General features: G+C 46.5%; 2 protein-coding genes across 13 annotated transcripts in view; both read right to left on the reverse strand.

Annotated features, from left to right (window-relative positions):
- Positions 1 to 4,119, reverse strand: part of MTF1 (metal regulatory transcription factor 1) — a 53,971-nt gene extending 49,852 nt beyond the window's left edge. For both annotated transcript variants that reach the window (XM_032247010.1, XM_032247009.1), the window contains exons 1-2: positions 4,010 to 4,119; positions 1,715 to 2,170 (exon numbers count right to left, since the gene is read on the reverse strand). In XM_032247010.1, coding sequence (XP_032102901.1) covers positions 1,715 to 2,119 — 405 coding nt within the window. In that variant the 5' untranslated portion in view covers positions 2,120 to 2,170; positions 4,010 to 4,119. The remainder of the gene's footprint in view (positions 1 to 1,714; positions 2,171 to 4,009) is intronic.
- A 2,100-nt stretch (positions 4,120 to 6,219) lies between these two features.
- Positions 6,220 to 13,929, reverse strand: part of INPP5B (inositol polyphosphate-5-phosphatase B) — a 73,642-nt gene continuing 65,932 nt past the window's right edge. For 8 of the 11 annotated variants that reach the window (XM_032247012.1, XM_032247011.1, XM_032247020.1 and 5 more), the window contains 5 exons: positions 13,437 to 13,550; positions 11,003 to 11,087; positions 10,231 to 10,358; positions 8,783 to 8,894; positions 6,274 to 6,621 (listed from right to left, as the gene is read on the reverse strand). In XM_032247012.1, coding sequence (XP_032102903.1) covers positions 6,506 to 6,621; positions 8,783 to 8,894; positions 10,231 to 10,358; positions 11,003 to 11,087; positions 13,437 to 13,550 — 555 coding nt within the window. In that variant the 3' untranslated portion in view covers positions 6,274 to 6,505. Of the gene's footprint in view, positions 6,622 to 8,782; positions 8,895 to 10,230; positions 10,393 to 11,002; positions 11,088 to 13,436; positions 13,551 to 13,929 lie in introns of those variants that run through there. The other 3 variants (XM_032247013.1, XM_032247014.1, XR_004259457.1) reach the window with 3 other exon arrangements.

Raw genomic sequence — 13,929 nt, forward strand, 5'->3', positions numbered from 1 at the left:
GCCACTGTGCCCAGCCTGAATTTCTTTTTTTTTTTTTTTTTTTGAGACAAAGTCTCGCTCTGTTGCCCAGGCTGGAGTGCAATGGCGTGATCTTGGCTCACTGCAACCTCTGCCTCCCGGGTTCAAGCAATTCTCTTGCCTCAGCTTCCCAAGTAGCTGGGACTCAGGTGCACGCCGCCATGCCTGGCTAAATTTTTTGTATTTTTTAGTAGAGACGGGGTTTCACCGTATTGCCCAGGCTGGTTGCGAACTCCTGAGCTCAGGCAATCCGCCCGCCTTGGCCTCCCAAAGTGCTGGGATCACAGGCGTGAGTCAACACGCCTGGCCTTTTTTTTTTTTTAGACAGAGTCTTGCTCTGTCGCCCAGGCTAGAGTGTAGTGGCGCGATCTCAGCTCACTGCAAACTCCGCCTCCTGGGTCCAAGCGATTCTCCTGCCTCAGCCTCCTGAGTAGCTGGGATTACAGGCTTGCATTACCACCACCTGGTTAATTTCTGTATTTTTAGCAGAAATGGGGTTTCATCATATTGGCCAGGCTGGTTACAAATTCCACCTCAAGTGATCCACTCACCCCAGCCTCCCAAAGTGCTGGGATTACAGGCGTGAGTCACCATAAAAGAAAAATTCATTAAACATTCACTAAGATAATAAAACATATTTCAAGACTGGGCATGGTGGCTCATGCCTGTAATCCCAGCACTTTGGGAGGCCAAGGCGGGTGAATCATGAGGTCAGGAGTTTAAAACCAGCTAGGCCAACCTGGTGACACCCCATCTCTACTGAAAATACAAAAATTGGCCAGGCATGGTGGCAGGCGCCTATAATCCAAGCTTACTCAGAAGGCTGAGGCAGGAGAATCACTTGAACCTAGGAGACAGAGGTTGCAGTGAACCAAGACTGCACCATTGCACTCCAGCCGAGCCTGGGCGACAGAACAAGACTCCATCTCAAAAAATAAATAAATAAATAAATAAACAAACATATTCCAGCAGATTCTCATTTTCAAAACAAATCATTTAAACACAATCCAGAGATAAGCCAAATCTAGTTATTTCTTTTTTCTTCTTTTTTTTTTTTTTTTTTTTGAGATGGAGTCTTGCTCTGTCGCCAGGCTGGAGTGCAGGGGCACAATCTCGGCTCACTGCACCCTCTGCCTCCTGGGTACAAGCAATTCTCCTGACACGCCTCCCAAGTAGCTGGGATTACAAGCACGTGCCACCAAACTTGGCTAATTTTTGTATTTTAGTAGAGATGAGGTTTAATCATGTTGGCCAGGATGGTCTTGATCTCCTGACCTCGTGATCCACCCGCCTTGGCCTCCCAAAGTACTGAGGTTACAGGCATGAGCCAGGCAGCCCAAATAGTTATTTCTTTATCAAATAAGCCAACTCTATAGTTATTTCCCTGTCAGATAAGCTAAATCTAATTATTTTAGTGTCAGGAACATGGACTTACTTAAGTGAAATTTATTTACGACCTAGGGAAGGATATTTGAGAAATTACAATTTCATATTCCCAAATTTCAGTGTGGCTATACAAACCAAAGTCCCAGAAGCAATCACAACAAAACCTAAAGCATATGTGTTGTTGATAAGCAAAACTATCGTTAAGTCCTAACCCCACACACTCCTTTACTCCCCAGCTAAAATTTGCACCCAAAATTTTGTAAGAACTTGTCCCAAAACCAACTAGGCTCCCACTGACTGCTTTACTCACTTCTTTACGTTTCGTTTCCGGACATTCCGACTGCAGAGTGAGGGTTGCACCTTCGATATTTCTTGGCATGGGTGTGGAACCAGGGTTTATTGTCAAATGAATCTGATCTGGTGAGATAATATGTTGCACATAACCCTGGGACATTGCTTCATGATCTATCAGGTGAAAGCCCTCTTCACCCCCTACTAGAAAAGGCAAGTGTTCTCCGCACTGTCCATCATCATCGTCATCCTCCAAAGTGCCAGGGTCCTGCTCAATAAGAACAGTGGTCCTATCATAAACAGTTCCAGATGAGGAAGGCACCAGTCCATTTCTATCCACAAACCTGAGCATTTTATCATCGGGGATCAGCTCATCTTCCTCTGCCTTAAAGTAGATGATGTTGTCTGGACTGTGTTCCCCCATGGTTCAGTTGTGCTCAGCCCAATTGTGAGAAATGAAAAGATAATGACTTGTCTGCAATAGAACAAAGCCAGAGTTAGAATCATATCACAAGACCCATGGACCTCCTCAGCAAGCACAGGGCTCATTTTCCCTCTCATTTAAACAGCAAGCCAAAGCAAATGAAAAACCATCCTTGGGAATAATTTTTTAATTATCTTAATTTTGAAACCATGAAGTTATTTTTAAAGAAAAGCAATGCTGGCTGGGCGTGGTGGCTCATGCCTGTAATCCCAGCACTTTGGGAGGCTGAGGCAGGAGGATCGCTTGAGGCCAGTAGTTTTGAGATCAGCATGGTCAAAACAACATAGTGAGACTCCACCTCTATAAAAAGAAAGAAAAAGAAAGAGAGAGAGAGAGGGAGAAAGGAAGGAAGGAAAGAAAAGCAATGCTTTTCAAAAATTGAATAAGTTCATAAGACCTTCTGAATGTGCCTGTCAAACAGTTTGAAACTTGGTCAAAATACTTAAAGGGGACATAAGAGCAAACAGAACAGTGGCTGCTTAAAGGCTGAATTGCTACAAATCTTAAAGGAAACCCCACTCAAATATCCTCCAAATTAGACCGCGAGGCAGTAAACGGTCTCATGTAGTTTATGGTGGAAGGAAAAAGGCTTTGGAGGCAGAGTCATCTACCTACAGATCCTGGCTGTGCCCTTTACTACATGGGTAACTCTTCTGTACATCACTTTTCTCATGTGCAAGATGGGACTAGTAATTCCTGTTCTCTCAAAGTTTTTACAAGAAATAAAAGAGGCAACACATGCAAAGCACAATGTTTGATAAATCGTAGAGGAACAAGTGTGAATTCCTTCCCTGCTACCTACAACAGATGTTTCAACCTTCTGGGTGGAGGGGCTAATCCCCAATCAGGCACAAACAGTGAAGATCACTGTTATCTATTTATGTCTTAAAACAAATATGGTATCAGAAGTTATAGTTGTATAATGGGCTCTCATCCCTGAATGAATTGAGTCTTACTTATTATTTTTGTTTCCACAGCCCCTAGCATAACACACTGATACTAGAAGTGCAGGAAATGCCAGCTAAATGAATAAAAGACATGACAACATACACTCTCGTGAAGACAGTATCTTGGGAAGATATATTCTCTTGAGAAAAATACCACATTTGAAGCTTTCATGTTCTGGAATAGCGATCCTTCATCTACAAACACAGGCTCTACAAATGTGGGTTTGGCAGGCAGAACAGAGAATTTTTAAATAATCAGCATATCCCTTTTAGTTTTCAGTCTGGCTTTGCACTGTATCTTTCTCTTTTGCTCTGGGTTAGAAAGTGAGCCTTTACTTAGTGAAGTGGCTAGACAGTTACCAAAGACAGGCCAAAGGATCCGATCCGGGAGGTACCGGCCCGACCCCTAGCTCTGGCTTACGCAACCCCATAGATGTACATTTCGCTGCATCTGAGAAAAGAGAGAAGAGCACCGAGGGCCCCAGTGGGCTGCCCTGGCACCCTCAGCGGCAACGCAGAGACCAACTGTCCGGAACAAACAAGACCGGGAGGTTTGAGGGTGGCCAAGAGGAGTGCGAACAGAGCCCCCTTGAGAGGAGGCTGGGAAAATGAACCTGTCTGGGACAGCCCCCAGCACGGGCCCACACAGAAAAATCCGAAGACAAGCTGGGGGTCTCCAAGCACAGAGAAGAGGGGCAGGGTCCGGGTCTCCATGGAAACAGGGAAGGGGGGCTGGATACCCATCCCCATGGAAACAGAGAAGGGGTGGGGTCCCTATGGTGACCGAACTGAGGTCTCTATTGGGAAATGCTTCAGGAGGGAGCCTAAGTCCCGCGCCCCCGGTAAGTCCCAAGCCCAGGCCGAGTCTAGTTTCGCCTTTTACCTCCGCGGCTCCCGGCAACGGCGGCGGCAGCAGCTTCTCCCCTCCCCAGCGGCACCATGATTGCCCCCACCTTCCTCAACGTCACTTCCGCTTCCGCTTTCCGGAGGAAGGAGGGGACAGCGCTCCGCCCCTCCCTGGCGCCTCTGGTTGGCTCAGGTTGTCAGGGGCCGAGCTGAAGCCTCCAATTGACGAGAGGGAGGGGCGGGGCGGGGCACCGTGGGGAAGGCGCTCAGTGGGTGAGTTCGTCCGCGCGGGGAAGCGCCCGGAGTAGCTACTGGCTGTCCGCAGGGTGTCGCCGTCACGGCACTGGACGCAAGGAGAAGGAAACGAACCCCAAAGCAAGAGTCCGAAATATCGTCGAGTTTGCGCTGGCCGCCCTCGCCCAGGCAGCCACAGCAGCAGCGGGAAGGACCACAGGTGGCCGTCAGAACTCTGGCCCCAACTCGCCTGGGGAGCCTGGACGGCCGTGAAGTTCCCGGGTTTCTCCCTCTGGGGCTCCGGCCCCCCCTTCAGCACCCATCCAAGTTAACACAGGCAGGAGGCCCCAGAAAGGAAGATAAGATTCCAAAGGCAGAACTAAGAGTATTCCAAGCCCAGCTGGAGAGGACGCCGCCGCCTCTTCCTTATACCACGCGCTTCCCTAGACGCCCTTCTCACACTCTCGCCCCGGCAAGCGGTCCCAACTTTCTTCCCCAGCAGAGGACGCGGCTTCGACGCGACTCTTGTCCGGGCCAGTTAGCGCCACCTACCGGCCACTCCCTTCTTTAACCGTTCACATTGTCCTGCTGGTCCGTGTCTTAAACCCATTTTACAGTCCCCAGAAGTCGTTGTATTTGTACCCAATTTGTACACAATTCTGCGTGTGCCTTCGTTACGTCCCTGTCCTTTCCAAATGCCTGGAGGATCTAGCTGTTAGATCCTCCCAGCAGCCACTGCCTGTTTTTCCCTTAAGCTGCTTCTCGAATATTCAGAGTGGGACAACTCCAAAAGACTAGACCAGGGGTCAAGGGGTTCAGGCCAGTGCTATAACCATTTTTTGCTGACTGCCAGCAATATGTCTCTTTGGCCCCAAGGCTTGAGCCACAAAGTCCCGCTGCAGCGAACTGCCATCTCTTAAGAGAGAAAAACATACACAACCACCGCTGTTAAATATACATTTATCATTAAAATATATTACATGAGAGAGGGGATGCATCATATACAGTTTGGAAGACTTGCTGGTCCAGAAAATCCCGCTTGTTTCATCGGACACTCACTTCTTCAGTAATTTTACATTTTATTTTTAGAGACGGAGTCTCCCTCTGTCACCTAGGCTGGAGTACAGTGATGTGATCGTAGCTCACTGCAGCCTCAAACTCCTGTGCTCAAGTGATCCACCCACATCAGCCTCCCAAGTAACTGGGACCACAGGTATGCATCACCACGCCCAGCTAATTTTTTAAAAAATTTTTGTAGAGATGAGGTCTCCTTGTGTTGCCCAGGCTGGTCCCTAACCCCTGGTCTCTAGCAGTCCTCCCACCTCAATCTCCCAAAGTGCTGAGATTACAGGCTTGAGCCACTGCGCCTGGTTATTTTAATTTTTTAAACACCTGTATTGCCCTCAGAGGCTGAGCAGCCAGTCTCAAAGCTATTGAGCCATTATCTGAGCAGGAATGGGGGTAGAGTTTGCCTGTGCATATACACACATCCTCAGACCCAGCACTGAAAGCATCTGGGGTGGCTGTAGCCTATTTTATCCAGCAGTTTCTGCCTGCATTCTTGTTTACCAACTCATAGTCCTTTCAGGACTCCAAAGTTCCTTCAAATATCTGATCATGAGGATATCACCCTAGGCTACAGGGAAGGCACCAACTATGCCCCGGAGGTAGGGTGAGTGAGTACAAGTAGTTATTTTAAAACATTTTAAATTAAAAACAAAAAAAAAGCCTGACATGGTGGCTCACGCATGTAATCCCAGAACTTTGGGAGGCTGAGGCCGGTGAATCACCTGAGGCCAGGTGTTCGAGACCAGCCTGGCCAACTTGGTGAAACCTCATCTCTACTAAAAATACAAAAATTAGCCGGGCGTGGTGGCAGGTGCCTGTAATCCCAGCTACTCAGGTGACTGATGCAGGAGAATCGCTTGAACTAAGGTGGGGAGGTTGCAGTGAGCTGAGATTGCACTATTGCACTCCAGCCTGGGTAACAAGAGTGAAACTCCGTCTCAAAAAAAAAAAAAAAAAAAAAAAAAAAAAAAACACAGCACTCAATCTTTGTTAAATAACTAAAGTTGAAAATTGAATGTCAGTTTTATTATGGTGGATTTTCTCCTATGTCTTCATGACTTACAGCACTGAGTGGGCTAACCAATGGTGGGCTTAGTCGGGGCACTAGGCTCAGGAAACAGCTGCCATTCTTGCTACCAAGTAGCCTCACATAATTATCTTAAGACAGCTCTTGAGCTGAAACAGGTGGGGCTGGTAGTTCGCTGCCTCAAGTAAAATAGAAGAGAGAGGCTCAGAGTGGATTGCAGAGGAACTGGTGAATAAATTCTTGAGCCTTCTTCTTCTCCATCATATCAAGCTTTTGGTGACCAGCTGGGTTTCGAAGCAATAAGCTACCAAATATGCTAGCTGCAAGAAAAAAAACAGAAAATAAATGATTCAGCAAAAGAAGGTACTAAAGACACACATCACTTACAGCAGGGGTATGTTCTGAGAAATGTCATTAGGTGATCGTCATTGTGCCAACATCATAAGAGTGTACTTACACTTTACACAAACTTTACTTGCACTTGTACTTACACAATTCTAGATGGTATAGCCTATTGCTCCTAGGCTCCTGTACAGCAAGTTACTATACTGAATACTACAGGCAACCGTAACAACTGGTAAGTATTTGTGCATCCAAATATATCTAAACATAGGAAAGGTACATCAAAAATACAATATTATGGGCCAGGTGCAGTGGCTCACACCTGTAATCTCAGCACTTTGGGAAGCCGAAGCAGACAGATCGCTAGAGGCCAGGAGTTTGAGACCAGATAGGCCAACATGGTGAAACCTCCATCACTACTAAAAATACAAAAATTAGCCTGTCCCCACCAGTGAGCTTTCCAAGGGGAATGGTGCCCTGTCGGAGGTGGCCGAGGTTACAGGGTGGTGGGGGAGGCATCCCTGCTTGGTGTCCTGCCACTCTGGTTCCTGCCTCCTCCCCTCCCACTCCCACACTGCCTCACCTCCTTCCCATCCTCGCTGAGGGCTCATCTCCAGACTTGGACAGGGTTTTGTGAGCATGGTAAGGATAGCTAAGGCCCAGGGGTGGCTGCGTGGGCCTGAGTGGCCATCTGGCTTCCAGGACTCTCCCACCCAGAAGTGGGGAAGGTGGGCATTGGTCACCGACCTTAAAAAAAAAAAAAAAAAAAAAAAAAAAAGGCTGGGCATGATGGCTTACGCCTGTAATCCCAGTACTTTGGGAGGCCAAAGTGGGCGGATCACAGGGTCAAGAGTTCAAGACCAGCCTGGTTAATATGGTGAAACCCCGTCTCTACTAAAAATACAAAAATTAGCTGGGCATGGTGGCACACGCCTGTAATCCCAGCTACTCGGGAGGCTGAGACAGAAGAATCGCTTGAACCCCAGAGGCAGAGGTTGCAGTGAGCTGAGATCATGCCACTGCACTCCAGCCTGGGCGACAGAGCGAGACTCTGTCTCCAAAAAAGAAAAAAATAGCCAGACATGGTGGCAAGAACCTATAATCCCAGCTACCTGGGAGGCTGAGGCACACGAATCACTTGAACCCAGGAGGCGGAGACTGCAGTGAGCTGAGTTCACACCACTACACTCCAGCCTGGGTGACAGAGCAAGACTGTTTCAAACACACACACACACACACACACACACACACACACACACACACAGTATTATAATCATATAGACCCTCCATCGTATATATGGTCCGTTTTTGACCAAGATGTTATACGGTACAGGATTATACTTTTTTTGTGAGACAAAGTCTCACTGTGTCACCCAGGCTGGAATGCAGTGGTGCAGTCTCGGCTCAGTGCAGCCTCCATTGCATCACTTGGGTTCAAGTGATTCTCCTGATTCAGCCTCCCTAGTAGCTAGGATTACAGGCGCCCACCACCACACCCAGCTCATTTCTGTATTTTTCACCATGTTATATAGGCTGGTCTCAAACTCCTGACCTCAGGTGATCTGCCGGCCTTGGCCTCCCAAAGTGCTAAGATTACAGATGTGAGGCATCATGCCCGGTCCATGACTATACTTATTCTTGTGTTTTTAGGAGTGGGGAGAAATGTCCAAATGCAATACTTTCTGCTTTAAAAAAATCTGCCCAGGCCAAGTGCGATGGCTCACACCTATAATCCCAACACTCTGGGAGGCCAAGGCGGGTGGATCACCTGAAGCTGGGAATTCGAGACCAGCCTGACCAACATGGAGAAACTCTAATGTCTCCACTAAAGAATATGAAATTAGCTGGGTGTGGTGGCACATGCCTGCTATCCCAGTTACTTGGGAGGCTGAGGCAGAAGAATTGTGTGAACCCGGGTGGTGGAGGTTGGGGTGAGCCGAGATCACACCACTGCACTCCAGCCTGGGCGACCAGAGCAAAACTCCATCTCAAAAAAAAAAAAAAAAAAAAAAAAAATCTTGGCCCAGAGCTTAATATTTTAGTTCTACTGCAAGGGACTTGGGACCCTCCTCAACCACATTTCTCATTACAAGTCTCTCAGTTTGCAGAAATGCTTTCCATAGACTTTTGCCTGCTTACCTAGAATATTCTCATCCAAATGATTTTTTGCTGAATTTTTCAGCAGTTCTTGCAAAAACGCCATCAAGTATTTGAAGACATTGTTGTGGAATGTGGGGAGAGTAGAAATGACCTGAAAGAGGGAGAACTGAATCATTTGTCAAGTGCCTACTACAGTCCAAGAACTGAATACACCATCCAAGTGCACAGAAAACTGGTTGCTTACCACTGGGCGTAAGTACCAAAAGAGAGGTACAGGTCAAATGTGACACGAATTTAGAAGTCAACCTTTTAACTGCATGTTCTTATAAGACTTAAGGAAATAAGACATTTTAGTTGGGTCTTGAATATAAGACAAAACTGGATTTACAGAGGTAAGAACTGGGGTTATTTAGAGCAAAGAACGTGTAAAAAGCAAGAGGAGAAAAATAGACAAGTAGAGAGAACACTTTATGAGAAGTCAATTTTGGCAGGAGCATAACTAGAAGGGTTGATCAGGCTCTGATCAATGAGTACTCCAGCTATCTGCATATCAGAATCAGTTTGGAAGCTTGAACAAAATAGATTCCAAAAGTGATTATAAGCTGGGCTCAGTGATTCAAGCCTGTAATCCCAGCACTTTGGGAGGCCAAGGCGGGTGGATCACCTGAGGTCAGGAGTTTGAGACCAGCTTGGCCAACATGGTGAAACCCCACCTCTACTAAAAATACAAAAAATAGCCAGGCATGGTGGTGCACACCTGTAATCCCTGCTACTTGGGAGGCTGAGACAGGAGAATCACTTGAATCCGGGAGGCGAAGGTTGCAGTGAGCTGAGATCCCGCCAATGCACTCCAGCCTGGGTGACACAGCGAGACTCCATCTCAAACAAACAAACAAAAAAAGTGATTATGATTCAGTGGATTTAGGGTGAGGCTTTAGAATCTGTATTATTGGCAAGTTTTCTAGATTCTGCCAAGGCCTGTTGTATGTGTGAACCACCAAGCTAGATCATAGAAAGTCTTCAGTATTTAAGAAAATTAGTAATTGGCAATGGAGAGCCAAGTATGGTTTTCTGACCAACAGTCACATGACAATAACGTAATTTAGAATACACAATCTGATGGCAGTGTGCAGAACAAATCAGCAGAAGGAGATTGTGAATGCAGTGCACTGAACCAAGCTAAGTACAATGAGGATATAAGAGAGACGACAGGTCATAGATCAATGAGACTGGGCCCGTGGGAGGCATGGAGAGGGTGGAGTCAGAAATGACTCAGGTCTCGGGTTGACTCACTGGAATTAAGGGTGATGCCATTAAAAGAAACAAAGACATGACAGAAAGAACAGGTTTGAGTTTGAGAAGGAAAGATAAAGTGTTCAGTTTCTGAGACACTAAACTTGAGTGACTGTGTCCACTCTGTTCCCTTAGGCCCCATGGGATCTGGGGCTAACCACACGTGTATGCTGATGCTCAGTGCTTCCCCTTACCTGCTTGCTTGCTGTGTAGTTGCCAGAACACTCCAAGCAGTTATGGTAGGCGCTGTAACAGATGACAGGCTCTGGAAGGCTCTCCAGGAAAAGCAGCAGGGCTTCGGCTACAGAATGATTGCTGGCAGCTTTTGACCTATCGTTAAGGAATCGATGGTGCTGCTGCCCATGGTTAGGAAAAGGCCCAGGAGCAAGCACATGCCAGAAATGCTGCCTGCCCAGTCAGGCTCTGCTCAGAGCTAGAATGCCAGCCTAACTTCTCGAAGGGGCCACACTGTCTCTCAGGAGGCCAGGCCTCCTGAGTTCCTGCTATATTGGTTACTTAAAGTTGTAAATTCTTAGTCTGGGCAACATGGCAAAACCCTGCCTCTATGAAAAGTTCAAAAATTAGACAGGTATGGTGGTATTCACCTGTGGTCCCAGCTACTCAGGAGGCTGAGGTGGGAGGATCACTTGAGCCCAGGAGGTAAAGGCTGCAGTGATCTGAGATCACACTACTGTACTCCAGCCTGGGTGACAGAAATGGACCCTGTCTCAAAAGAAAAAAAAAAAGTTGTAAAGTCTTCTCTATGCAAACTTTAAATAAAACATGGTAACTGAGGATACAATATCAGATTCGGAGCCTGAAAATACTTTCCTTTTTCTCACCCCTCTCATTCATATTCTCTCTCTCTCTCTCTCTCTCTCGCTCTCGCTCTCTCTCTCTCTCTCTCACACACACACACACACACACACACAGAGAGAGAGAGAGAGCTGAATGTCTGAAGGATACAGAGGTTATCAATCATTCCAGTATCCAAGTAGTCCCTGATATGTTCAAATTCTGACCTCAGGCCTGGTTGCTGAAACAGATCTTCCTGCAAAAGGGAAGACAGTCACAAAACAATTGTTTTCTCAGAAAATCACCAATGATTTCCTGACCTAGTAATATCACTAGCAGAATGCAAAAAGGAGCAGTGTGGTAAGGCCCTGGCAGATTATCTGATTTAAGCTGATGTGGCTAATTCATCCTGCGGGCCTTCCCAGGCATGTTTCTACAGTAGGTCTTCAGGCATCTACTATAAAACTATGGGTAGGGCATACCACATGCAAGAAGATCCAACACTGGAGAAAACATAAAAGCAGCTATGTTTCCTGCAGTGGTATAGAGGGATTACCCGAGGGAAAAAAAATGAAGAAAATATAACATGCATAAGAGCATAAGAGAAAGCTAACAAGGTACTTCAATGCTTTGAGCAAATAAGTTTATGGCAGCAAAGCTATTTCCATTAGTATCAGGACACTTTATGTTCATTGGTTTTATAAAATGACTTAATACCATATAACTGTATTAATAGTAACACTGTTATATATATTGCTCAAAAATTACATTTGAAAGGAGCTCTCGGCCGGGCGCCGTGGCTCACGCCTGTAATCCCAGCACTTTGGGAGGCCGAGGCGGGTGGATCACGAGGTCAAGAGATTGAGACCAGCCTGGTCAACATGGTGAAACTCTGTCTCTACTAAAAATACAAAAATTCAGCTGGGCATGGTGGCGTGTGCCTGTAATCTCAGCTACTCAGGAGGCTGAGGCAGGAGAATTGCCTGAACCCAGGAGGCGGAGATTGCGGTGAGCCGAGATCGCGCCATTGCACTCCAGCCTGGGTAACAAGAGCAAAACTCCGACTCAAAAAAAAAGAAAAATAAAAAAAATAAAAAAAAAAAAAAAGAAAGGAGCTCTGCAGAGAAGGTAGAATAGTATAGCACTGAAGAATATGACTTCTCTACTCAGATTAACTATATTCAAATCCCACCTCTGCCCATTTATCAGCTTTGGGACCTTAACCAAGTTATTCACCCTTCCAGGCATCTGTTTTTCCTCATCTGAGAACTACTGTGAAAACTAGAGGCAATGCTGTAAAACACTTAGAATAGTGCTTGGTATACTGCAATTCTCAACAAATGTGAGGGGAAAAAAAGTGAAAATGGAATATCATAAGAATGTATATTAGAAATAGAAAAAAAAAAAAAGAATGTATATTAAGGCCAGGCATGGTGGCTCACGCATGTAATCCCAACACTTTGGGTGTCTGAGGCGGGTAGATCACCTGAAGTCACAGGAGTTCGAGACCAGCCTGATCAGCATGGTAAAACCTTGTCTCAAAATGCAAAATTAGCCAGGCGTGGTGGCGAGTGCCTGTAATCCCAGCTACTTGGGAGGCTGAGGCAGGAGAATTGCTTGAACCCGGGAGGCAGAGGTTGCAGTGAGCCGAGATCACGCCATTGCACTCCAGCCTGGGCAACAGAGTAAGACCCTGTCTCAAAAAAAAAAAAAAAAAAGGAATGTATACTAAAAAAGAAAAGTATGTTGCTCTGAAGTGGTAAAGTGATCTTATAGTTTGTATAGGTCTCCCTGAAACCTATATAAACAGATCAGTGAAACTGACCAATCTGACTAGTGAAGCCTGCCCTGTCACTCTAGAAATCAGGCCTCCAAATTTGAGGCCCAGAGGTTGCATCTGGTCCCTTGCCTCTCCTTGGTTTATCAACCAGTTAGCCCCACTCATTCCCAGGAGCTGGTGAGAGTTCCTGAAGGAGAGCCAAAACATTCTGAGAGGCCTCCAGGCAGTTTTCTGGCTGAGGGACCTCAGAGGCTATGGGAAGGAACAAGCTGTGCAGTGCTGGGACGGCCTTCCTATGCAACACTGCTTCCCTTGGGGGTGATCATGTACTGCATGTAATAGCAGGGTCTCTGGCTGGGGACCATGGCTCACACCTGTCATCCCAGCACTTTGGGAGGCTGAGGCAGGTCGATCATCTGAGGTCAGCAGTTCAGGACCAGCCTGGCCAACATGGTGAAACTCCTTCTCTATAAAAATACAAAAATTAGCCAGGCATGATGGTGGGTGCCTGTAATCCCAGCTACTCAGGAGACTGAGGCGGGAGAACCACTCGAACCCAGGAGGTGGAGGTTGCAGTGAGCTGAGATTGCGCCATTGCACTCTAGCCTGAGCGACAGAACGTGACTCTGTCTCAAAAAAAAAAAAAAAAAAAAAAAAAAGCAGTCTCCCAGGATTGTGAAACATGACATACTCCCTATGCTCCTTCCCCTTCATGGGGGAAGAACAGTTCTCCACAGGTTCCTTATGCAAAAAGTTCTTGGAGCTGATGGTTTTTCTCAAGGCAGCCTGGCCTCAATCAGGTCTGAATGCCTAAACACAACCTACCTGCTGGACAGCATTTCGGTACAGGTAATCAACCATCATCCAGAGCTCTTTGGGGATTTCCAAGGGTCTCTCCAACTGGCTCCCATTACCTTCAGTCTGTATTGGCATCAGAGTCTGGAAAGCAATCAAGATCATGACAGAACTTCTGCCAGGCTGGCTCCAGGAAAATGCATGACATGGGGACGGCAAACCCATGGAAGAAGGAAAATATTTCAATGCCCCTAACCACACAGTCCTCAGACAGAAATGAAATCAGGTGGTACGATCAAGGAAGAAAAGGTAATTTTTGAGAATCAGGAGAGGGTAATGACAAGCAGTTTCAATGAATCAGGTGAAATATACACAGTATTTTTAGGAAAAAAAAAATCATTCCTATAGCATTTCACTATTAGAACTAGAGAGGTGTCATCTGGTGAGGAAACAGCACAGACCTGGGAGTCCAAAAATCTGAGTTCAAGGCCCAGGTCGCTTGTTTTTATTTTCTTTTTAATTA

Source organism: Sapajus apella, unplaced genomic scaffold (genome assembly GCF_009761245.1).
Source record: "Sapajus apella isolate SASKATOON/1434 unplaced genomic scaffold, GSC_monkey_1.0 scaffold62, whole genome shotgun sequence".
In the NCBI taxonomy this organism is placed as follows: Eukaryota; Metazoa; Chordata; class Mammalia; order Primates; family Cebidae; genus Sapajus; species Sapajus apella.